Here is a 26,235-nt window from a genome sequence, read left to right as displayed (position 1 = left end):
TTTCAGAATAAAATGCAGCTTTATTATGATATAGGAAAGGAGAGTCAAAGTGACAGGGGAAAGTGACATAAATGTCTTAGTAATAAAACTTCGAACCACAACACAATCATTGCATTTTTTTCCCTCACATTTTTTTTTTTAATTTCAAAGCTATAAGAAATGAAACAAGCCACTTGTCAAAAACAAAACAACAATGATTTTACACAAGGAAAAGCATACACACCAGGCCAAACAAAACAGCACTCAGGTTCACATGGAACTCAGGCCCGTGTCCAGTTGGAGGAGCATTTCTGAGGTGAAGAGAGGAATCGAAGGTCCCGTCCTAACTCCTGAATCTCCCATTGAAGACATCTGAAGAGGGCTACTTCGCCTTTCTGTGAAGCTGGTGCCAGCAGCGTATGGGAAGTCTGCTCACGGCTCTAGGCTAGTGGCGGGCAACCAAGCCCTGTGGTGAGACGCACTTGTTGACCATCTGAGCACGTACACTGGGTGGTCCTTGGATGGCAAAGGGGAATTGAAAGAACTTCCCAAGCCCATGCTCAACACGCTGTTCCTTGGTCACCCATTTTTGTGCCTGTCTAGCTGAGACACCATGCTGAGGACCCGAGGCCAGATAGACGGGTGGCAGTCATGGAGTTGGCTGGCCTCCTTGCTACAGGTACAGAACAAAGTGCTTAGAATGTTAAAACCCATGGAGCAGGAGGGGGGATGTATTTAGCTATAAAAGGCTAAAAAGTCAGGCTGACACTTCTGTCAGGTGCTGTCCTCTTCCTCCTCAGTGCCCAGAGTACAGGTAGAGAGGGGCTGTGTGCTGTGGGGACAGAGGAAGCAGGCCTGGCCAGCACACCTGCTCACTTCCCCTACTTTTGGATGTCCCATCCACCAGAGTGTCAAGGAAGCAGACCTTCAGGAAAATTTGGGCTCTGGTTCCTGTAGGCCAACTGCAATGAATTTTTTCCTATGGGTTTTTTCACAAATAGAATGTGCTTCCCCAAGGGTGTCTCCATAGCAGAATCCCACAAACATGGGTCTATGTCTGAGAATCTGGGCTCAACCATACTTCTCAAAAAAGGCTTTTTCTATAACATGCTTCAAGTCTCTTTTTTTACTTTAAATGCAGAAACAGAAATACAACGGAGAAGAGCAGGGCAAATGTCATGGCACATAATGAGGCTGTTGCTGCCCCTGACTTCCGGTGAATTTTACACCAACTGAGCGGCTCCACTTATTTCTGCCACAGCCACCTCATTCCATCACAGCTAGCTAAGGAGCTGGGCTGGACCCTGCCCTGCCTTTTGTAGCCTGCCAGTGAAAAAGTCTTATTTTCAAATAGTTTTTAAAAAAATCTATACACATGATAATTATATGTAATTCAAATTACAGCCGTACTTGCTATGCAAACACGATGCACGTGTTACTGCTATAGACCTAAAGCTCAGAGTCTGGCTCTTAGGAAGTACTTGCCTGTCCTGTCCTGAAACTCCTGGGGTGAGGTGGCAATAGGCTCCTGGGCCAGCACCACTGAAAAGGCAGTGGTATAAAGAGCAAACCCCAAGACCCAGATTTTAGAAGCAACAACCTAAGCCTCGTCCAGATATACATGCAAAATATCTTACAAGAAACTTCAAGACTGACCCTGTCAGCAGAACTGGCCATAGAGTCTTTCCTAATCAACGCAGCCTCCGCCTGGACCACTCAGCCTCAAACTTCACAAAGCCACTAACCCACCCTGGACAGGCAAAAGGCCCAAGATTGGGTCAATGGAATCACCAAGGAATATTCCATCTACTGCGAAGATGAAGATAGCAGGGACCCTGTTCTCCACTTCCTGGCCACCTATTAACTGTGTGGAAGAAAGGCAGGGCACAGGCAAGGAAAAAGCACTGACCAAAAAGCAAGCCATTTGCTCTCAGAAGGGAAGAGGATCATCCAGATCTCCATATAAACTATAATCACTTACTGAACTACTGTCACATTTATGAAAAGTCACCACTGTGGAAAAGAGCGAGGGACAGAGGTAAGACAATGTCTATTTCTAGAAAACAAAGGGCTGATGTTTCCACATGCAGTTAATGCTAAGTTATCTGTAGGACAGATGTGTTTGTCTGGCCTCAACCTGGGCCCAGGGGCTATCTTACAATGTAAGGACAGACTAGACTGCCCGTCATGCCGGAGGGCTGGTACAAGCACTCTGCCCTCCTGCATCATCTTGGCCTATTCTACAGCTTTGAAGGGCTCATTTTCAACAAGGCAGGTGCTTTTTAACAAACCCAGGTGGGATGGCAGAGTGAAGCACCAGCAGAGGCTGGTCTGCTCTAAGGACATCCATCCCCAGCCTACTACAAGGCTGAGAAGGCAGGTACTGGTGAGGCAGCCCCTCGGCCCCTTTCCACCAAGGGCACACCCCACTCAGCTCTGACAGCTCATCCCACCCTGATGCATCTCCTGGTGCAGGGGGCCGTGTGTGAGGCTCGCCTGCACAGGAGGAATACCGTGGTGGTCTGATGTGGGGAGATCAGGGGTCAGGTCAGGAAGCTTGCGCTCTTTTCTGGCCAGCAGGGCGGCTGGCTACTCATATTCCAGGAACTGTTTGTGGTAGAAGAGCAGGTACCTGAGGAGGCAAAGGGTAGGCAGGTTTAGTCCTAACTTCCGAGACAGCCGAGGCCAGTCAGGGATGGTTCCCAAGCCTGACTTTCCCAGCAGTTACTACAGCCCATCCTGCTTCCCAGGGAGTGAGTCACCGCGGCCTTGGTGACCTCCTGTAGTCACTGCCTCTCCTACTCAGTGGTGCTACCCTCACGCGGGGTCCACATCTCCTCAACCCCACCCCTGCCCAATAGCGCACTCTTTCTCCTCTCCAGAGCCTCACACGCACCATCTGCATCTGTGGCAGGGGGTCCCACCTTGTCCCTGAGGCTAGGAATCCTAAGGGACCCTAAGGAGGCTCAGGGCAAATGATAATGGACCACGAGTAACACAAGCAGCAGAGAAGCCGCACCAGAACCACTGCACAGTGGTGGGGACAATGCTGACGGCAGTGTTCTTCAGGCTAGAGGTACAGACAGCAACCCTGCTCAGCAACACCCCCACACTGTAACCATGACCGAAGGCAACGTCTCCAAGGAGCCACTCTGCAGCAACAGAGCCAAACTAAATGGAGGTGAATATGCACAGTGTGGCAGATGCAGCCTAGCCAGCAGCTCTGGCCAGTCAGGAGGGATGGACAAGCACCAGCACAGGGTTCTTCCAGCCCACCCCCAGACATACCCTTCGCTGTCCAGCACATCTTTGATGCTGGCCTTGGTAATGATGGCATCATCACACTTGAACCACTGGTCTTTGTGCTGCCGGATGAAGCTGGTGTAGTGGCCACTCTCCAAGGTCCCTTGATGGTTAACAACAGCAAACAAGGAGTACCTGATGGAAGGAGAGAGCATCTGAGTAACGGCCTGCTGAACTGGTCTAACACCTCCACCCTAAAGAAGACCTTGCAGGCTGCAGAGCTGGAGGGGCAGGTCACGTCACTCAGCTCTGGCCCAGCAAAGGTCAGTCCTGAACGAAAGTGGTGGCAGCAGCGACACCTTGAGGTGGAAGTAACTAAGTTGTGCCATCTGCCTGTGCTACCAAATAACAAGAGGAATGGCACCAGAAGGAGCAAGTTCCTTAGGCTGAGCGCCTAAGCACACCCTCAAATCAGAGGCCTCTACAGTGGGGTTGTCCTCAGGAGGGAGACTGTTCAGAGGGGAGACTGGAAGTAGCCAAAGGTCAGGTCAGTGGCCTGAGAAATGTGAGCTGAGCATGTGACCTTCCCGACACACCACGGGCAGAGACCTACATGACCAATATGGCCCCTCCGACCCCGCAATGCCACGTACTTATTGTCATTGTTGAGACTGTCCAGGGGCTGCTGGTACTGCCCATTCATCCTGCTCTCTTTGCTGTAAGAACAGTAATAAAATTTAATTACTAGCTCACCAGACACACTGGCTCTAATGATAGCATTAACCGACGCTAAGAGGAGTACTTTATACACGCTGGTTTTCCTAGGCACACTGTCCCCATGTGGTGGGGAGAGATCCAGCTTGGGTGGAGCTCCCTGGCCTCCTAGTGCTGCTGGCTGTACACAACCCTTCCCTCCTTTCCCCAGACCCTGAAGCCACTTGCTGCCCCAGGGGCTTCTGATAATGACTTTGTGAAGAGTTTTGCTTGCAACACACCAAATGAAAACATTCCTTCCGAAGGCGGTATGTAAGCTAGCTCCACACTACATCCTTAAAAGAGCCTAAGAGATACCATGGAGTAACTTGTTAGCAGCAGGTTGGGAAGAATGGGAGGAGGGGCTATATAGGAAATGCCAAGTTTCAAACTAGTTTGGTGTATTTACCAAAGTAAGCAGAAGACAGCAAGACCCATGAGACCCTGGTTATCAGCAACGTCACCCTGTCCTTGGACATGTAAATACTCCATTTTTCAAAGAGAGAATTCTGATGGTCTGTGACATCATTTCAGTCAGTGACTTGTGAACCCAGGAACACAGCTACAAGGAAGAGCATCAATGGCTAATAATAAGAAGCCTGCTCAAGGCAGTACAGTGGGCTGCAGTGTAGCTTCTGAAATGCTCTGTCTGCATCTTGACCCATTTAGAAAACCTGGGATGGGATGAAGAATGTTGAAAGGAGGCCTTCTACACAGGCTTTACCCCCTAACCACCAGTACGCAGGCAACAGGACAACAAACAAGACAGAGATTCAGGAAGGGCCTTGGGCCGGGGCAGTAACAGAAAAGGACCCAGAACCTCCAGGAGCTGGATGAGACAAAGAGGAAACACTGTCAGGATCCTTCTCTCCAAGTTTCATATTTCTGGTTTCTATTACTGTGAGAAAATACATTTATATTGTTTTAAACCACATGATAGCTGCTAGCCACAGAAAACAAAAACATTAGCAAGCACTGTAGTTTTTAGAGCATTAAGTTTTATTTATGTGGTCTATAACACAGAGGATTGGATCTCAAGGAAGAGAACCCACTGCTGCAATTCAACCCTGTTTATCTCTACTTCAAAATCTGTCTCCATCCACCAAAAATGTCCCATGTGGTCTGCCTGTAACTTTATGAGTTGCCATGTCTGAAAGTTGAGAAGTGACTGACGAAGGATCCACAGTACAAGCGCACCCGGAGGCAAGAGGAGGGAAGTACTGAGACTGCAGCTGCCTTGTCTAGAGTCTGGCACTGGGTGATCACCCACCAGACAACGTGCCTCCCCACCCAGACACCGTGGCACCAACCCTTTCTACCTGGAGGCCATAAAGGGCGTCATGTCCAGTTCCAGGGGAAAAGACACATATGTGGTGATCTTCCGCCGCAGTTTGGCTGAGTGTTCAAATCGCTGCCGAGAGGAAGGGAGAGGAAAACGAATGAGCAGACTGAGCAACAGTTGGGCCACCCAGCCTGAAGGTTCCCAGCAAGGGCCCTTCTACTTTACACACTGATTTTCCTGAAACACAGCCCTGCCCAGGCTGGCACAGGCACCCTCCTGCCTCAGCCTCCCTAATGCCAAGATTAGTTATATACTACCAAGATCAAACTGATCTTTCCCATTTTTTAAAGTATTAAAATAAGAAATAGGAAACAGAGACTGTATGGAGCCTTTAAAGACTCAAACACTAGCACTGGCTGCTCTACCAGGACCTTGGTTTGAATCCCAACACCCATATGGCAGCCCATATCCCTCCAGTCCTAGAGGACCTGACCGCCTCTTCTGGCTTCTGTGGGTATCAGGTATGTGATGTACACAGTGCACAGACACATGCAGGTGAGACACCCACAGGTGCAACAACAACAAAGGACTCAAATCCCACTATCTACCACCTGGCTTTCCCCACAAAGAGCGTGCTGGCTCTGGACTAGATCACGAGGCCACGGTGGTCTTTGTGTTCTGAAATGCAGAGCCTTGTGCATGTCAGGCAAGAGCTATAGACTCACTCACACTCCCTCGCCTGAGCCTGGGCCAGTTGTTAGCGAAACTGAAAGTCAAAAGAACACTGGGAAGATGGCTTAGCAGTGTAGAGTGCTGCGTAAGCTTGAGCACCGGGGTCAGACCCCAGCACCCACACAGAACACAGCAGGTGGACGTGCGCACCTGCAACCCCGGCGCTGTGGGAGGCACAGACAGGAAGAGCACTAGGCTCGCCAGCCTCGAGCCTAACTCCGGGCTGCGTGAGAAACCCTGTGCCCATGCAGTAAGGCGGAGTGTCACAGCAGGACATCTGCTGACGTCTCCTCTGGCCTAGGCTGGCACAAATGGAGTAGTCAAATGGAACCCCACCTCCTACAGCATCTCCTTCCTGCCTTCTGTCAGCAAGAGACAGAAGAGGGCAAGAGGCATCTCTACTTCCTGCTTCTCGGGAATGATACCCTTAGGGCTCCGTCCTGAGCTGCTGGGCTTGCGGCTGAGATACAGGCTAATGCTGGGCTGGTTTTCTGGGAAACTCACTTTGAGATGGAAGCAAGCCACAATGGGCAGCTTCTTCATGGTGAGCTGTTTTGTGGACTCCTGGTAGCTATGGCAACCGCTACACTTGATCTTGGCACTGCTTCCTAAGTGCTCTGGTCTGGTAAATCTACAAGGCATTAAAAAAAAAAACAAAAAAAAAAAAAAAAAAAAAAAAAAGGGTAAAGGGGAGAGGAAAAGACATGGGAGAAAAGGGGAACAGATTGTTTTACCACCCACAGTGCACATCAGCAGTTACAGGTATCATATTTCACAACAACACAAAAAGGAACTTTAAGAACTTTGTCTTCATCTTTCCTGACTCTCTTAAGTTTATTTATCTTTGTGTATGTGTGTAGACACACATATATACCAATAATAATGAAAGGACTGAGGAAATGGTGGTAACTCTCTTTACACCTTAGCAACTCAACCTGTCTCAGAACAATGGAGCATACAGGCACACAAAGCACACAAATGACTCAATAAACAAATGGTGTCCCCACCCACAAGCCCCAGTTAGCAACAGAATGGCATTGTCTACCCCATACACAATACTCTGGGCTACCAGAGATCAAGAAGTGGAAAGAGCCGTCCCCACAGGTGCTGTGCAGTGAGATTCCACTCACAAACCTCCCTGACGAATCTAGAACTGAGCTGCTTAGAGGAGGACCAGACACGGTTGTTGTTGTGGATGAAGACATGGCTGGGACTGTGATGTTCTTGCCTACACCCGCTTCAGCAACCTTTGTGACATCCACATCCATCCCTCTGTGCTGCAGGTGTCATGATGAAGGACTGGGTGAAGGTTCCGGGACAACCATGTCAACTTATAGCAGCAGGCTGATCTTCAAAGATGTGCTTTGTTTCTTCTTCTTTTTTTTTTTTTGTCATCCCCCCCCCCTTTTTCTTTCTGTTAATTTTTCAAGATTGAATCATGTAGTAAAATGAAGAAGAGGTGGCAGTTTGAACCAGTACTGCAGGATGTCTCACCTGCGGAGGCAGTCTGTGAGAGTGGTGGTGCCTGATGTGTGGCTCTCCCCATTAACCACACTGCCCTCGCTCCCTGGACTCAAGGGCCAGAATGGTGTGGAAGAACCGGGCAGGTCCAAGCTGATGTCCCAGAAGGGGTCTATGGTGGTAGAGACCCCGCTGCAGGAAAAGATAAAAACACAGGAGAGCATATGAGGACCAGTGTCTATTGTGGTCTCTATGGCAGCCCCTAGAGATGAGTCAAATACCCTGCCTGCTCTGCCCACCTATGTCCACAAGATCCCTCAGGCTAGAACAGGGATGTCACAGTACTGACTTGGTTTAGGGAGTGTGGCAAAGTGTAAAGTCCTGAGCTACAGGCAGAGCTCTGTGTTCTGGGATCCAGCTCACAACATAGGAGCTGCTGCAACACTGCACAGAAACTGGTGTCCCAAATGGGCAAAGACAGCGAGACCCTTATGCACAAATGCGCACAGGCCAAACCTGGCAGCTCCACAAACAAGACCGCTGCACTTAACAAGGCTGAATCCTGCCAGGAGGCTTCAATTACAACAATAAAAAGGGAAAACTCAAAATAGGAAACTGGCTAGATAAGGACTGAAATTCGAGACCACCTCCATTAGCAAAAGGCCTGGGAGGGAGGAATTCTACGTTGCTCAAAGACAAGGCCTCAAAGGAGCTCTGCTCCTAGAAAACCATAGGAGCATTCCTAGATTCCTGTACCTTAGTTCAGAGTTAGGTTTTAAAACCCAGGAGTGGAATAAGAACAGCAATATGCCTTGGGTGAGCCAGCGTCCTCACATTAGGGGTGAGGGTGAGATTAGACTTCTTTAGCCTGTGCCAAAGGATTCTTTCTGCTTCTGAAGATGAAGCTCCAAGCAATGGCTACACCTGGAAATAACTGTGGCTTTATGTCAGCAAAGAGAAAAGGAGCCAATTCATACTATGGAGCATGAAAGCCAATAATCTGCCTTCTCAAGGGCTATTTGCTTTGGTTCTTTCCCTTAAAGACTATAAAGAAAGCAGAAAAATAAGTAGGAAGCTGCTGAGGACACCCTGCTGAGCGCCACCACTATAAACTCCACAGGCCTCCAAAGGGAAGAGCCCCCAGACTTCGGACTCACGCACTCTGTTGATTTCTTGTGTTGTTTTTCTTTTTTGTTTGTTTGTTTTCTCTCAAATGGGCAGAGCACAGCTGTTTAATAAACTGTCCTCACCTAGACTAGTGTAGGGTCTCCAGTATGAACACCACAGAACTCAGGGAGCCTTCCCTAAGCTGGTGCTGAGTTTAGGCTCAGAGCCCACACAACACTCAGCCTTGCCGGCTGAGAAATGCAACAGGCTGTGCCTTAGCAAACACTCATGGTGACTGTCTAGCTGGTGGGAGCACTTACTGGCAGACTTGGCATGTGACGTCAGACTGGAGCCCACCCGTAAAGATTTGGTCGATGATGCAATTGCAGTGGTTAGGGTTGTTGGCTTTCTTCCCGTTGTCATCACCTGATGACAGAGATGTGTGATTACCGTTAGTAATGTCACCATGACAGCACAAAGCAGTCAGCGAGTCCACATCCCCCCAGCAGAGGCAGGAGGACACCAGGAGTTCCAACACTCTATGAAGAGTGAAGGTATTTATAACAGGAGATCTATCTGTGCCAGGGGTGGGGTGAGGTATGGCATTCTTCCTTTTCTTTCTTTCCTGAGACAGAGTAAGGTATATCTGGCTGGCCTTGAACCGGCAGAAGATCTGCCTGCCTCTGCCACCCGGGTGCTGGGCTTATAGGTGTGTGCCAGCACGCTGGCTCCGGGACCTTTAACTTGAACAGAGGTTTCCACCTGTAACCCCAGCCCTTGGGAGGCTCGACAGGAGGACCAGTGCTCTAGGCCAGCATGAGGTACACAGTGAGACCCTGATTCCAAAAAAATATCCAAAATCAATCGATACTAACAAAACAAACTGTGGAGAACTCCTTGGAAGCAACCGTGCAATTTTCCTTACTGGAAACAGAACCTGACTGTACTCTCTATAAGAGACAATCAAGTATACTTCTACATCTGCCTGGGCAAGCACCAGCCTTGCTCTGCTCCATTTTTAAGGCAACTCCCGCCTGCCCGAGCCCCGCAGGGAGATGGCGGCAGGCCCACCTTTGCAGTGCCGGTGAAGGACGTCCAGGGCTGCAATGAGGAATTCATGTGCATCCTGCTGCTCGTAACCGGCCAGGTGCCGGGCGTGCGTCCACACCAGGTGCAGCAGCTTGTACGGAATATGTGGGGAGCGGTGCCCCGAGTAAAACTGTTTAGAGAGAAGGAAAGGGACAACTAGGGTGCCTGCCAGTCTTCATCATATAAAGCTTCACAGCTGCATGGACTGGGCAGGACTAGTTTGATCAGACTTCTTGTTTTCCTTTTTGCAAACTGTATTTTTATTTGGACTCAATAAATTTGAGTCTCATTTTCCTCCACTTTATTTCCACTGATAAGCCCACATAACAGCAAATTCAAGTGTCTTGTTCTATACAATGTTTGCCTCACAAAACCTCTGCTATCCTTCTTGAAATGGTGTCTGACTGCATGGCCACTGGGGCCAGGTACAATGGTGCCACCGAGTGCCCTCCTGGGAACACAGGGAGGACAAGCTGCAGCTGGCCTCACGGCTAGCAGCACACTCAGGGAGCCAGGCCGACGTCCACTGCTCAGACACTAGACCTAGAGGCTTGCCTCCACACCATGCTTCCTGCCAGCGAAGAGCCCAGGGAATGTGAAGTTCCCGATTCCTCACCCAACCCATGCTGCTGCTTTTTAAACATCTGCCAGTACCAAAATGTTGTCAATGCAAACAGCTATGGAGTGAATGACTCTCCTGAGTTCTAAGCCCTTTTGCAACCTGAGAGAAACAAAGCTAACTCCAGGGCCTTTTGCAATGCAGGGAATCAAACTCAGGCCTTTAGGTATACTAAGCAATTGATCTACTGTTGAGTTTCATCCCAAGCCCATCTGTGAACTGCGAATTACAAGTTCATTCTTAAAAGGAACATCTCTTCTAAGTTAAGTGATCAATGGCACAGCAACGCCAAGGGCCAAATACCACTTCTACCAGAATGCACCTCCCAAACTCATCATTGTTAGACCAGGGCTTCTTTCATTGCAAAGCCACTTCACGGAAATCCACAGTACAAATGTCATGAAGTATATTTAAGCCATTCAGAAACTGGGAAATTCTAATCCTAAGCCTTTATAAAACAAAAAACAAAACAAAAAGCCAACCCCCAGAACTGTGCCTACTTGGACACGAGGTTTTGATTGTTGGGCTTCCAGGTTTTTTTGTGACCTCCACAGTTTCTGTCATGACCCATCAAGCCGGGCATTAAACTAATTCAGAGTTGTAGACAAATTTTTTTCAGGTATTAGCTATAGAAAACCAACAAAAAGCTAACACCAATCTTCCACCCATCTCTCTACACGGGTGAGCCACGCAACTAAACAGCCTCAGCCTGCTCCTGGGCCTTTTGGGGTTCTAGGATCTTAGAATATTTGCTCAAGAGGCATTTTGTGGATGGGACCCAAGGCTAATCACAAAACTCAACATACAGCCTGAAGGCAATTTATGAAGTGCGTACTGAACTGTCACAGGGCAGGGGAGGAATCTGTGATGTCACAACTTCCATTATCAATGACCAGCTAGACTAGAACTGAGCAGCAGATTCACACAGCACCAAAGCCATGAAGTACTTACTGTAGTAACTGTTCAATACTGCAAATAAAACCGAGGACAGCAACAAGTTAACAACTTAGACCGAGGTGCTGGGGAAATGCTTCACACAAAACCCCGTATATATTAATACACTTAGATTTTCTAACAGTAAAAACTAGAAACCACCCAAAAGGGTCGGCACCAGTTGGTGGTCACCAACTGCACCCTGGCCACTAGAGAAGACCATTCTCTGGCAAGAGAGCCCACATGGACCTTGATGTAACATGGCAGAGACAGAGACCTGGCCAGGGCGGTGGAGCACTGCACATACACAGTACTTGGGACACCTGCTATACACACATCCATATCGTACGCACAAGAATAAGAATTCAGGGGACAGAACCCATGTCAACAGCAACAGGGGTGTAGCTTCGGAAAGGCATTGGGGGAAGGTATTACACATTTGTCAACCACAGAACTATATACTAGGAAGTTTTACTGAATGTACTAAGCTTGAGTTTAAAAGACAATCCAAGAGAGATGCCTTAGTCACACAGTAATTAGCTACTTAAACCAGTGAACCCCAGGACTCATTTCTCAGCATATTTTCTTTTCCCTTATAACCTGTCAGTTTATTCGTCTGTTCACCACCATAGCTCCAGTTACCAGAACTGCAGGGGTTAGCAATAAGCTGGACTAGGCCAAAAATTGGCAAACTCGTTCTGGAAGGGCCCAGCTGAATCATCGCAGTAGCAAACCACTGCATAACACTGTCCACTGCTCAACCCCGAGCGGTGGCACCAAGCAGCCCAGACAACAGCAAAGGTACCTGAAGGCACACTGGTAAAGGACCACTGGAAGAAATGCGGGCTGTCTGCTGTGTGCAAGGCAGGGGCCACCCCATTTCTGGGATGGGAAGAGAAGTTATTTCAGTTCTAATACTAAGATAACTGGTCTGAGGCCACTAAGATAATAGGTGCTAGGACCAAGCCTGAGTAGGTCCCAGCCCTGAGCAGGGGATAGTTCTTTGCTTCGGACAGGCATGATAGATTAGCTCAGGGACACAGCCTTAGCTCCATCTCTCTGCACTGCCAGTCTGCACGGCAGAACTGACAGAACACATTTGGCAAAGTGCACATCTGCAACTTTCCTGAATGTAGGTGGCAGACAACAGGATTCTTGGAGATGCATAGCATCCAAAAGTTGACTCTGCCATACCTGCCACTTTGAGGTCCCCTCTCCTTACACAGAGTGCCTCTAAAACCAAACAACCTACCCCTAGCAACCCCTGTCTTCCATGCAGTCACATAGTGAGGAAGAATTAGGTAAGGTTGTCATCAACTCTACTACACCTCTTTTTAGGAAGGTGGGGGTGGGGGTGAGGGCAGTTGCATACCATCCCCCTCCAGAGGCAGCTGCACTCACCTCCTGGAAGAGAGAGGACATCTCACAGACCAGGCAGGAGCTGGGGCTCTGCATCTCACAGCGGTGCCTGTCTGACAGGAAGAAGTCTCGCAGGAGCGGTGTGTGGGTCAGCGCCTGCACGATGCAGTTCATGAAGCACGTGTTTCCCAGGTTGATCAGTCCACGCAGACCTGGATGGGGAGCCAGCAAAAGCAGGGTCACCTGTGCACTGAGCGCAGACCGGGATTCCCGATCCCAGCCGAAGCTCTGTTTACATCTCCACGACTAGTCGCCTTCTTCACTCATTCAAGCAGCCCGAGAAGAGCAGGAAAGTGTAGTTCTCTAACTTTTTAATGGAGGGCGGGATGCTCATCACCACTGCCCTCCACTCTGTCCTTTATGCTTCCACAGTACTAACCAGATGCATCATGTGAAAGCAGGTCAGAATGGAGCCTCTCTAACAAAGCAAAGTGTTTTCCAAACAAGCTCTAAAATATGCTTCCTCCTTTTTAGAAGAAGTGATCATCATTGGGGATGGTATGTGCACAACTATGTATGCATACTTGGGAGGCAGATCTCAGAGTTCAAGGCCGGCCTGGTCTATAAAGTTCTAGGGCACACAGGGCTACACAGAGACCCTATCTAAGGGGGATGAGAGAGGGAGATACGGTGAACAATCTAATTCTCTGGTACATCATCTCTCCATGAAGAGCAGCGTTGGCCAGGACACACTTGAACCCTTTAAACATGCAGATGCCAAGGAACTGGAAGAGGCCACCTCCTCTTACCCCTCTACACCCCACAGATACAGCAGCTCCTGAAGACTGGTGCTTAAGAGCTAGACGCTTAACAAATCCAGGAAGAACCTCAGCAAGGCCCAGACAGAATCCTGCTACTAAGAAATGCAAAGTTCCTTATCTATTCAACCCTCTGGGAATGAAGGCTAAGCAGGACTGCAGACAGAGCACTCTGTACTGCCCCTCACCCACCTATGGTGCAGTTGGAGGTGATCTTCCGCCTCTTTGGGTTGTGCTTCAGCAGTTCCAGCTCCCGTTTGGTTGGTTCCCAAGTTGAGAACTTCTCTCCAACACCTAAGGAGACGGAGAACAGTCCCAGGTAGTGTTAGCTAAGTTCTCTTGTAAATAAAAGCACTGATGACACACACATCAGGCTGCACTCAGAGGCACCCTCCTCTACCACTCTACTGTGCTAAGAGAGGTGCCAGATCACTAACAGGAGCTTCCCTCAGTGAGCATTTATGATCATGCCATGTTTATCGAGCCAAGGAAAGTAACAACCCATTAAACTACCAGACACTAACGTTTCTCAAATGCCTTGGATCCTGGGGTAGAGATGGTAACATCAGCTCCAATGGGAGCGGCCAATACCTCATGAAAGATCCTCCAGTATATGAGACTGACAGAGAAAACATACCTGGGGTGCAGCTTGGTGGTAAAGCACTTGCCTAGCACATGTGAGGCCCATGTTTGATCCACGAAGTTTCATAAGAAAAAGAAAACACACTTTTTGCTTTCTTTGTTGTCTGCGTTATGGCCTCACTGTAGCCTTGGCTAACTCAGAACTTGCTATGTAGATTGGGCTGCCTCAAACTCTGGGATCAGCCTGCCCATGTCCCAAGTGCATGACCGGAAATCATGCACTACCACACCCCAGCTGAAAATGCACTTCTGCTCTACCTGCTGAACATACTGCAGAAGACTGGAACCCATGACACCCAAAAGGTAATGAAGAGCACACTCCACTCACACACAGCCCGCTCAAGGAACTTGTTCCACACTACCTAAAATTTCTGTCTAATTCAATACACTTCTTTAAAAATTTTATTTATTTATTTAATGTATGAATACTCTATTTGCATGTACACCTACATGCCAGAAGAGGGGATCATATCACATTATAGATGGTTGTGAGCCACCATGTGGGTGCTGGGAATTGAACTCAGGACCTGTGGAAGAGCAGACAGTGCTCTTAAATGCTGAGCCATCTTTCCAGAACTTCAATACACTTTTAAGAGTGTATCACTTGGCAAGATGGAATCTGAAGGAGTCTAAGAATTCTGTTTTATCCTGGCAAATGTATGCTCAACGAATGTATCCTGTATCCTGCACAAAGAAACAATATATCCCCACACAGCAGTCATGTTGTTTTGAGGGGCCAAAAAACAAAATACAGGTCAGATTTTCCTCCAGAAACAGCCCATTAAACACAAACCCTGACTGCTAATGGCGCCTGTCTCTGCTCCCTCTGGAAGCTAGTGTGCTGGTCAGCATTTTGTCAGTTTGGCACAGTTAGGATCGTACGGGATGAGGGGACCTCAACTGAAAAATTGCTTCTGTCAAATTGGCCTGAGGAGAGTGACCTCCCCCACTGGGGGCAGGTGGCCCTGGTGTATAAGAAAGAAAGCTGAATGAGCCATGAGGAACAAGGCAGTATGCAGCTTTGCTCTATGGCTTCTGCTTCAGTTCCTACTGACTTTTTCCTCAGTGATGGACTGTGACTCAGAAGTGTAAGATGTTTTTGGTCAGTGTTTTATTCACAGCAATAGAAAGTAAACTAAGGCATTGGAGAGTTTCCAATAAAGAACCACCAAGTCAGGGTTGTGGTCTACTCCCCCTGCACAGAGCGATGGTGCTAACGCAGGAGAGACATGTTCACTGACCAAGCTGGACGTACCAGAGCCAGCACTGTAAATGCAGACAACAGTTGCTCTGGGAACTGAAAAGAAAGGGGAAAAAAATCAGGAAAACCCAGAAGTAATAAAGAACAAAGCTGCATAGCACTGATATACCTATAACCAGTGTGTGACAGAAAGCACACATAAGGACAGAGACAGAAACAGAAGCCTATGGTGCCACCAGAACCACAAAGCACATGCCACAAGTGCAGGAGTCTAAGCCACTGGGCAAGTTTAGCTGCTCCATGCTCTGTCCACTATCAGAAAAAGGGTACCTCTCCTACAAGGAACTGGTATGTTATTTGTGATATTACATCGGTCAGGGATCTCTGCAGACAGTCACTCAATCTGGAAGAGGTGGGTGGAGACAGTGACGCGATAAGGGCTGGCTAAGCTGGCTTCTCAAATGTGCCCTCAGAATGAGTTTGCCTTCTTCATGATTCAGGCAGAGCCTCATAGAACCGCAGCCACAGGAGCATGGGGGTACCTGACCAGACTGATGCCCCTGGAAATGAAGAGTGAGCTGTTGGAGGGGCTCATCCATTAAACCAGACGCCTACTGAACAGTGCGGTACTGGCAGGCTCTCCTTTGAGCTGTGTCTCACTATCTCAAGTTCTATCACACCTGAAGGAAATGCAGGCTCACTGTGACGGCCCTCCTGTGTTAAAGGACATTATAAAGTTAAAAATCACATACATTAAAAGTCATTTCACTGGGCTGGACAGATGGCTTACTGGCTGAAGTGCTTGCTACATAAGCATGACAACCACGTAAGATCTCAGCACTCATGGAAAAGCCAGATGCAACAGCATATGGCCGTAACGCCAGTGCCGGGAGCCAGGGCCAGCCCAATCCTTGGGGCTACTGATGAGATGGCCTTGTTGAAATGCTGTGTTGAGGCTCAGGAAGAGAGTGTGTCTCTAAATATTAGGTGAAGGGTGACAATACCTGATGCTGACATGAAGGAGTGCCTGCCAACAAAATCTAAAACTCCTTTCATTAGACTAGTCTCACTGTGGCTTCTTTTCCAGGAGCACTGTGCACAAAGTTGTTAAAGGTGAGATTTCATTAAGGAAGGCTACAGTACCCATAAAATCATAGAGGTATTTGCTAAAGATCTTTGTGTAACACTATGATTTAAGATTTCATTTTTATGATGGGACATGAAGGACATTACAGAGATAAAATTTTAAATGTCTCTAAATCATGTATTAAAAGTCATTTCATTGGGTTGAGAGGATCCCAATAGAAGACCCCAACCTCTGCAAACAACCATTTAGGAAGTGGGTGGCTTCATATATGTAACAAACGGGAAAAAAAAAAAAAATTAACCAAGAAGAGACATAAGAGTTTGCACTTAAGGAATAATTAAATTGTCTATATACTATATACTTGTCTATATATATATACTATATATAAAAGTATATATAAAACTATATACTTTTGTCAAGCTCTCAAAGTTTCTAAATGTTTTTAAAATAACATTTAGAATAATGGTAAATAAAATGTAAAATTAGGAAATAAAAGTTACAAGGCTTATACACTGTATAAGGAGGAACTCTGCAGGTGTCTGGACTTTGCTTCACCCGAACACACACATATTTTGTGAATGATGAAACAGGCTGTTTTTGCTGTCTATAAAAATCATAAAAAGAGAACAGAATTTCTAATGGTATTGTCACCGTGATGCATTTAACTAAACTGCCAAGAGCAGCTTGTATCACTCAGGCACAGGCCTGTTTCTTCCTTCTCTGTGAGCTGGGGTCCAAGCCCAAGGCCATGGATATGCTAGGCAACAGCTCCACCACTGAGCCAGGCACCAGCCCAGCAACAGGCAGTACAAAGCCCACTCCGCCAGGTAGAACTGAGAAGAAAAGGGAGGGACTGCAATGTGGAGCAGACCTATGGGGAGGATGGACTCGGCCTGGAGTACCGCCTAAGGACCAACTTCACTTCAGCGAAATCTCCAAGCTTCCCACAATAGTTTATGATAGTTGTATGATCACCACAGGAAAATCAGGACTTGTTTCTCTCCTCCCTGGCCCAAGCCAGCTTCCCTGACCACTTTCTGGTGGCCTGACCTTTGCTCTAAGCACAGTGAACGCACCTTGCAGCTTCCAAGCTTTGCGCTGCTCCTCTTTGGCAATGATTTCTATGTCCTTGTCGTAGATGTAGTCCTGACACAAGAAACAGTAAATGCCTCCATACATCAGGTCAATGGCTGCAGACAGAAAGGAGGGAAGAACAAAATTCAATCTAGCATGGCAAGGCAGTGCTTCGGGCAGCTGAACATGGAGCCAAGTATTCTAGACACCAGCTGCCCAGTGCATCTTCCTCCTTGAACTGCAGGAGTCACAACTGCGGGTTTATCCAGAGTTGGCGAAGTATGTCTACTCTCTCCAGAAGCTTCCCTGAGGGCTGAGTGAGAATGGGAGGCACACGCCTGTGCCTTTCAAAACACTAATTTAAGGATCAGGACGCTCTGCTTCACCTGCTCAAGCACGCAACTCAAAACTAGGGCAAAAGTTCATGGCGCATTTTAGGTTCACAAGAGTTCCCAGCAACCTGACCAGGGAATGAGGCTTTGTTACACCCTGAAAGGCTGGCAGTCTTGTAAAAGAGGCAACAGCTATTTGCTGCTTCCTCCTATCTTGACTATGTGTTGCTCTTTCTCCAAGGGAAGGTGAAATACATTCTACACAGAAAACCGTGACTTCACAGCACAGAAATCAAATTTATAAAAGTACTTGTTCCAAATGTTTTTTAAAATTAGGACACATGGCAATTTCACAACATGAGACTCTGGCCTCAAACAACAGCCTCTCAGTCTGTCTGTCTTTTTCTCTGTCTCTTTCTGTCTCACACATGCACACACCCCCACTTCATATACCTGCTATCATACAATGTTCAGCTGGCCTTTCATGAACCTACATTACTGAAAACCAGGAAAACCCCTTGCTGAAATATAACACTAGTTTAAACAGTTTCAAGCAAATGGTGCCACCTGCTTGAGTTCAGCTTCAAAAGGACCATTCCTCGCAGGGAGGTTTTTGGGAAGATGGCGTGCTAACTGAGCCAATGCCTGTTCCTGCCCTCTTGCAGGAGGATGCCTTACCCAGGTTGTGCCGCTTTGACTTTGCATGGTCATGGATGTGTTTCTTTGTGAAACAGCCAAAGAAGACACAGTAGAGGCATGAGTGCAGCCGGTTCAGGTGGATGCCGCAGACATGGCAGACACAGGACTTTGCCTGAAATTTAGATTACAAGTAATGAGCAATGTGGACACAACAGGAGTTCCCAAGGGGAAACATGGAGTACAGGTCAAAGGATCACAATTGGGACGCTGCTGGAGGAAGGGCAGGGTCTTACCACTTTAACACATCACTCCATTTTTTCCTTCTCCCTGAAGCACTCAGTTCATTTAGCTCAAAATCATATCAACAGAGAACACCTCAGGCCAGTGCCACCTGCACTCCAAACAGCAACTCAGACCCAGCCATCTTTAACCCAGATATCATTTTGAGGCTCTAAAAAAACTGCACAATGAATTAAAAAAAAAAAAAAATCCAAAATAAAACCCAAGAAAAGATACATGAATCAAAGCAGTACACAGGAACAAAAGAGAAAAAGTTCACTGCCAAGAAACAGGCCACAGGAACCCAGCGATGCAATCATAGCAAATATGAAAACAGTGGCAGGCAGGTCTACATACCCAAGAATGTGCCAGCTTGTAGCACTGTGGCTCAGGTATGAAGAGAAGGGCTGCGGAATGTTCACTGGGCAAACAGGGTACTATTCAACACATAGATTAACAGGAACAACATATTACTTAAACTTGATAAAAACCAAAGTTGTATTTTTAGCAGTCTGTATGAAATTACAACCATACAAGCACACATACTAGCTTTCTAAAAGTCTTCATAGGAAAACTACATATAACAACTGACTTAAACAGAATCACCCATGGACACTAAAAATCACTGGGCAAAATGTCAATGAACAAACAGCGCCACCACTCTGTAACAAAGACATGCCCATGTGGGCATTTGACCACAGGCTACAAAACACACAGAACAAGTCAACCCATGCAGACTGTGGCTGGGGAGGGATACAATGTGCCAAAATCTGCCCGAGGTGAACTGAGACTGTTCCAATGCTCCTTTGACAACGAGAGCTGGCATAGTAGTGCAATGGCTCTGTGCCGCTGTGCGTGGACTGTGGTTTCCAGTTTCTGCTGCTAACTCTGTGATTAAGTTTGAACCTGGAGTGTCCAGCAGGCCTAAGTGCTAAAAGTCTGGTCCCACCCATTTCTTATTATAGGTTAGCTCAGGGAGTTTATTATCCGAACGCAATACAAGTATTTAAGTATGGACTGTGTATGGGATGGCCATAACCCCTCCTTATTCCTAGACAGTGTTCACAGACCTAAGTCCTCATTCTTATGGAGGTCATCAGCAATAATAGCCCAAGATGTCATCAACTGATTCTTCACCAATTTGGGGAAGAGAATGGCAAAAATGGGCCTGCAGATGGCTCAACAGTTAAAAGCACTGGCTGCTCTTGCAGAAGACCCAAGTTCAATTCCCAGCAATCATAGCAGCTCACAAGTTTTTATAACTCCCCTTCCAGAGAACCTGACAGCCTGTCCTGCCCTCTGTAGAGGCCCACAATGGTACACAGACACACACCAGGCAGACACCGAAACACATAAAATAAATAAGGAATGGCAAAAATGGACCAATGAAACTAAGGAAATATATGACAAATGTTTTATGACATGCTATTTATTGTAGTTTTTTATAAAGAATTGAACTGAATATATAAGCTGTATAACTCCTAGATTTATAATTAGACACAACAGAATGTTCCCAGCAGTGTCATTTGTAACACCTCAAGACAAGAGTAAAAATACTCATGATGCGTATAAGTAAATGCTGGCACTATTGGTCAGCAAGTGTCACGCAGGAAAAGTCCATAATCTGTGAATGAATCTCAACCTACACTCAGAGGAAGGAGCCACACAGTGAGTTCACACATGCTCCCATCACATCGAGCACAGAGGCAGGCAAGGAAACCAAATGCCACAAAGCCTCAGTAGATACCCGTGAGGATGCGGGTAAGGACTGGCAAGGAGAGATGGGGTGTTCTCCTCTGTGGCAGTGCCCTGTTTTTAAAACGTGCTATGTTTACTGTGTGCACAATGTCACGGGGTGCGCTGCGGTCAGAGAAACACCTGCGGAAGCCGGCTTTCTAACCACGTGGTCCTGGGATCACACTCGGGCCGCCACGTTCAGCGGCAAGTACCTCCACACACTGTGCCATCGCACTGGCCCCACAGTGGTCTTTCTGCCTATTAAACCAAGATGGACACACACTCTGACAGATCCTTTAGAAAGCAGAATGCAGGATAAACAACACAAAGAAGACCCACATAGGTAAACCAATGTGTGAAATGCTACCGTAGCTTAAAGGGTCACCAGACCTGACTGGAAGAGCGTGGAGCAGGGGGAATCAGAGACGAGTAAACAGCTTAAAACCGGAATAAGTGTGTGTCTTATAAGGGGTATGATTCCAACACGTCAAGCAAGCAGAGTCTGAGCTGGCCTGAGAGCAGGAAAGTCCCCACGGAAGGCCTGCCTCCCGCCGCCTGTGCCTCCTATGCGGACCTGCACAATGAGGTGTACTACAGCAGGACTGCAGGTTCGCTACTCGCATTGAAAACGCATCCTTCTGAGCTAACGGGTTAAAAAAACAAGGCCAGCTTCTCTTCCCAACATCAGCGGCTAGTCAACACACTGAATTTGCAATGAATATGGAAAACTGGAGGTGGTCTTTGATACAATCATAAAACCCTGACTTCAGCAAAGCACAATGGCACACATCTACAGTCCCAGCACTCTGAGAGCTGAGGTAGGAGGATTGTCCAGTTGAACTACACAGGGAAACCCTGCCTTCAAAGAAACCCGAACAATTATTAACAGTCCTCCTCTCCTTTAGATTACTTGTTGGCACTGTTCCAAGCTCACAGCCACATGTTGATCCGGCTACTGAACCCAAAGTTTAGGCTTTATTTAACAGCATGTATGGCCAGTGGTCACTGGATGGTATAGCCGTTCAAGATCCTAAAGTGGTGCTCTCGAGCTGTAGACCTTATTTGGAGTATGTCCTCTTAGATCATTTATCCCACAAGTGAAGGGTGTAACTTAGATAAGGGTTTAATTTGTAGTACTGAAAACAACAACAACATAAAACACATTCAAAATTGAAACTCATTATGTTAAAGCAAAGGCAGGTGCTAACCCCAGAAGCTGAAACGCTACCCTACTTAGAAAAGGTGATGACACCAGACTGTTTGGCACTAAATATTGGCACAAGAAGCTAAACCCATGTGAACGACAAGGCGGAGACTGGAGGTTGTGACCAGGATCCTGGAAGAGGGAGGCCAGGACAGATTCTTTCTAGAGTCCTGGCAAGGAAGCCCTTCCCACATCTCTCTAGCGCCATACTCGGGGGCTGGGAGCTTTACAGTGCTGTCGTTTGTTACAGCAGCCCTAGGACAGTGGCACAGAGTTCATGTCAGCTATGACCCTTGCTTTCATTGTACCAACTGCTTTTGTAGATGAATTCCCAGTCATCCTCAAGGCTCAGGCTTTAGAGCCCATTTAGGCATCAGCAGGGCGCTGATGGGGTCCCGTGACTGGCAGAGCCGCGACAGCTGAGCTGCCTTCCACCCACAAACAGTGGTGGTTGTGGTCTCAGGAGAATGTGGTTCCTGAGCCAGCAGCAGCCCACCCTCGGCCCAGGGTCAGCCCGCCACCAGCCAGTACCCAGAGCTATCTCTGTGCGCTGGTGGGACTGCAAGTTAACGTGCAACAGGCCACACAGGGAGGCTTCCCCACATCTACACTAAGGTGCTGGCTCTCTAAGTCATAGCCACAGGCCGCAAACAACTCTTGACAGACACCTAACATGTCCTTCCTCTACTTTTCTTAGTTGTCATATACTGGTTTCATCATTACATCTTAACATGCATTCATCCGCATACCTAGTTCAAACTCACTTCCAAAACTATCACTCTCCTTCCCCAACCTCTTGGATTTCTTCCCCTTCAGAAGTCCCCCTTCCGCATCACTGTGCTGTGCGTCTGTACTTGGGACTGGTGTGGCTCAGTGACAAGGTAGTCTAACTCTAGTTCTTTGAGAAGTTTCCACTGGTTTACAAGAGGCTGCAGTGGTTTGCACTCCCACCAGCAGTGTGTAAGAGCTTCCCTTATCCCCATGTCATATTTGCTGTCATTTTTCTTGAGGGCAACCATTTTGCCAGGGGTGAGATGGGATTTCAGTGCAGTTTTAACCAGCATTACTCTGACGGCTGAAGATGAATACTTTTCCAGATAGTTACTGACCATTCATTTTTTTGTTTTGCACCACCATGCATGGCCAAAGTTTTTTTTAAAAAGAATAACTGACTTGTGAAATGAAAACATTCTGAGCTGGCTGTGGTAGTGCACGCCTTTAATCTTGGTACTCTGGAGGCAAAGGCAGGTGGATCTCTGTGAGTTCGAGGACAGCCTGGTCTACAAAGAGAGTCCAGGACAGCCAGAGCTCTGTTAAAACTCTGTGGTGGGGGAATCTGAGCCAGATGGAACTTCCGAGGAGCAGAGTTCTGCTCACACCCTCAGGGCACAAGCACATGCCTTCCCCTCCACTTCCCAGTAGTCACAACCCGACTAGCGAGTGTGAAGATCTTTTAATAAAGGACTGCACAGTGGAGGTTTACAAATTGAGCTGGATAGTCCTAATTAAAAAGGAAATTTTTCATTTCCTTGTGTGACACTATACAAAATGAGTCTGGGGAGGTGAAGAAAGCAAAAGACGGAAAGAGAAAGGGAAGGATTCCCCCATTTAATCCCGTGTAAAAATGACTTTGTAACACATCTCAATCCAAGAAGCAACAGAATGGAACACAGGTGTCAATCTGGCATGTTTTGGGGCCAGGGTTGGTCTCACCTCTAATCCCAGTCCTCACAAGGCTGAGACAGGAGGACTAGGTGTTTAAGATCAGTCTGGACTACGTAGAAAGGCTCCTGTCTCAAAATACAAAATAACTGGCCTAGCATTTTTTTTTCAGTCTAGTTATTTTTTTTAAGCATATGTTTCTATTTCAAAAACTCTTGCTCTGAGCCTAACAGACCATGTGTTACAGAAGTCTTTATTTACCCTAAAAGATACATACATGTATATATACATACACATATATCTCTAAAAACTAAAGAGGGAGAATACTCAACATGACATACAACCCAGTGGATTTGTCAGTCTTCCCGTTAAGAACCGCTACTCAAGATACAAGCAAGCACAATCCCCATTCCAGTTTTCACCTTTAAAATCAAAAGGAAGTCTAAGATTAAAGAATAGCGATTTACAAATCAGTAATAATCACAGTGACTGGGACGGGAAAAACAACAAACCAGCCACTACTCCTTCAATGGCCGCAGCTGTCAATCACCTCCTACGACCTGAAGCCTCGCTTCCCAACTCGGATGCGCAGAGGTCCCGGGAGCCTCCTCCTCTGTCCGCGGCGGGTCTCGACCCCGGCCCCGGGCCGCTGTCCACAGAACCACCTCGCAGACCCCGACCCCGCACCGCGACCTTCACAGACAAGGTCTGCTCCGCAACGGAGCGTCCAGGCTGACGGCCAAGGCGGAGTCTTCCTCGTCGGGCCTCCCCCGCCCCCTCCCGCACAGCGAGTCCTCCTCCCCTCCCCCGCCCCGCGAGGCCTCGCCCCGCGCCCTCCCCGCCGCGCCGGGCTCCCCGCCGCTCCCTCCGGACACGACCCCGCTTCTCCTCTCCCACCCCCGCCCCCACCCGCCGCGTCCCGGCGCGGGGAGCGGCGCAGGCCTCGGGCGCACCTTGCGCTTGCGGGCCTCGGCCGTTCCGCTCCACACGAAGCACTGGTAGATGGCCCGCAGGTTCTGCTTCCAGTTGTCCACCTTGAAGCTCCCCAGGTGCGAGCATCCCGGCGGCGCCACCGCCAGCTCGGCGTCCATGGCCTCCACCTCGGGCTCGGGCCGGGCGACCATGGCGGGCAAGGCCCGGGCGCGCGGGGCGGGCGGAGACGGGGGCGAGGACGACGCCAGCGCGGCGAGAACAAAGCGGCGGACAAAGACCGCGCTGAGAACCCCGGCGGGCGACGGCAGCACCGACCGCTCACGCAGCAATCCCGGGCTTCCAGGAGGGGGCGCGGGGCGGGGCGGGGCGGGGCGAGGGGGCGGGGCTGGCCGCGAGAAAGATGACGTCACCCAGACCCGCGGTCGCAATGCGCAGGCGCCGCCGCCCTAGGCCCCGCCCCTCCGTCCTTCCCTGCGTCGCCGGACCCTGCGCGAGGGGGTGGGGCCAACAGAACCCCGCCCTCCCGTCACTCCATTGGTTGTCTGCCCGCTAGAGGCTCGGCCTGCGCTTAACGCTAGTGACGGGACGTTTCGAGACTCCACTTGCGAGGGCTTGCGTGCTGTGGATTGGTCCGTCGGGCTACTGAACCGGTTTGCACCGGCTTGAGCTCTGCCGCAAAGAGGCGGGGCGCCGGGCGGGGTGGGGCGGGGCCCGCGTCTGCGCTTTCCAGGTTCCGTTGGTCAGTGGCGTTCCTTGTGGGGGCGTTTCTGCAGGGACTGCCATCTTGGCGGCTGTGTTGGGTACCGCAGTGCCACAGCTGGGAACTGGGCGTGGCAAGAGCATAGTCTGGGTTTCCTTCCCTGGGGTCTAATCTAGCGCTAGTCTGCTGAACTGGAACGCCAGCCGGCGTAAGAAGATTTGTAGTGGCTACAGGTTTTACATTTGTTTTGCAACAAGAAAGCAGGTAAAATTAATTTTAACAAGGAATCCAACAAAGAGCGTATCATGTCGACGTGTGATATTGTAAAATGTTTAGTGAATATTCTATAATTTTTGTATTGGCTTTGAAATACCGCATTTTACACGTTCAGTACAGCATACTCAATTTCTACTAGCCACATTGCACACAACAGCTATTGAGTAGAGACAGTACGGCTCTATATGCATTCATCACATGTGCAGTCCACCAACACAGGAGAGAAAATATTGGTCTCCCCTCCCTACAAACTGTATCTACTGAGTAAGTGGACATTCCTCCTCCTCTGTCATTATCCCCTAAACAGTGTAAGAGCTAGGTGCCAAACTCCGGTGAGAGGCACCTGCACGGTGAAATAATTTCACCAAGACAGAAAAAGGCAGAAGTAGAGAGTTCATCGAAAGCACTGCAGGAAGAGCAGCTAGCAGGCAAGACAGCAGAGAGAAACTGCCAACAGGCTTTCTGAGGGACAGAAATAGACAGCATTTTGATGTCAGAAGTTCCCAGGAGCAATCGCAGTTGAGGCTTGTCTGGTGAGCAGCAGCCTGGCCTTGAAGCAATGATGGTCTTACTCAACTGAGGTATGGCTTAGCAAGCTGTCCTATTTGGCATTTTACGATCTTTGATGAGGTGGGTATCACCCAAAGATGAGTTACAGCATACAGAAGAGCAGAGAGTGTTGGTGTATCTGGTACATGGCTATTCGGGAGCTATTTCGGTTGAGACAGGAAGATCACTTGAGCCCAGGAGTTTGTGATCCGCCTGAACAAATAGTGAGACTCATATTAAAAAGAGAAAGGGGCGACCAGTAAGGTGCATGTAGGCCATATAGGTTAGAGGCAAATATGACACTATTTTATAGTTAGGACTTGAACATGTGAGGGTTTGGTGTACTAAAGGAACACTGTGAGTCACCCAACTTTGAAGAAAAGTTCAGTCACTGTCTTAGGGAGGCAGAGTCCAGGGAAGCCCTTGGCTTAGGGGTGGTGCGTTTGTGTGTTCTTAATCCACTGCTGGCTATTTTACTGCCTTCAAACACAGGTGAGACAAACAGCAACCGCTGCCTGGATTATCATGATCCGAAAGCTCTCTCC

The 26,235-nt window shown here is 48.4% G+C and overlaps 1 protein-coding gene across 1 annotated transcript; it reads right to left on the bottom strand.

The window, feature by feature from the left end:
• Usp22 (ubiquitin specific peptidase 22) lies at positions 1-24,515 on the bottom strand. Its single transcript, XM_055594116.1, has 13 exons — positions 24,186-24,515; positions 18,390-18,522; positions 17,382-17,495; positions 13,568-13,669; positions 12,600-12,769; positions 9,629-9,776; positions 8,878-8,983; positions 7,484-7,642; positions 6,494-6,620; positions 5,295-5,386; positions 3,876-3,938; positions 3,268-3,417; positions 1-2,611 (listed from the first exon to the last, which is right to left on the bottom strand). Exons 1-13 carry the CDS (start codon positions 24,354-24,356, stop codon positions 2,569-2,571), a joined length of 1,578 nt encoding a protein of 525 aa, XP_055450091.1. The 5' UTR covers positions 24,357-24,515; the 3' UTR covers positions 1-2,568.
• Positions 24,516-26,235: the final 1,720 nt, after the last annotated feature.

The sequence above is a fragment of the Psammomys obesus genome, unplaced genomic scaffold (assembly GCF_907164565.1).
Source record: "Psammomys obesus unplaced genomic scaffold, mPsaObe1.curated_primary_1811, whole genome shotgun sequence".
NCBI lineage: Eukaryota > Metazoa > Chordata > Mammalia > Rodentia > Muridae > Psammomys > Psammomys obesus.
This window is presented reverse-complemented; position numbering and strand designations above follow the sequence as displayed.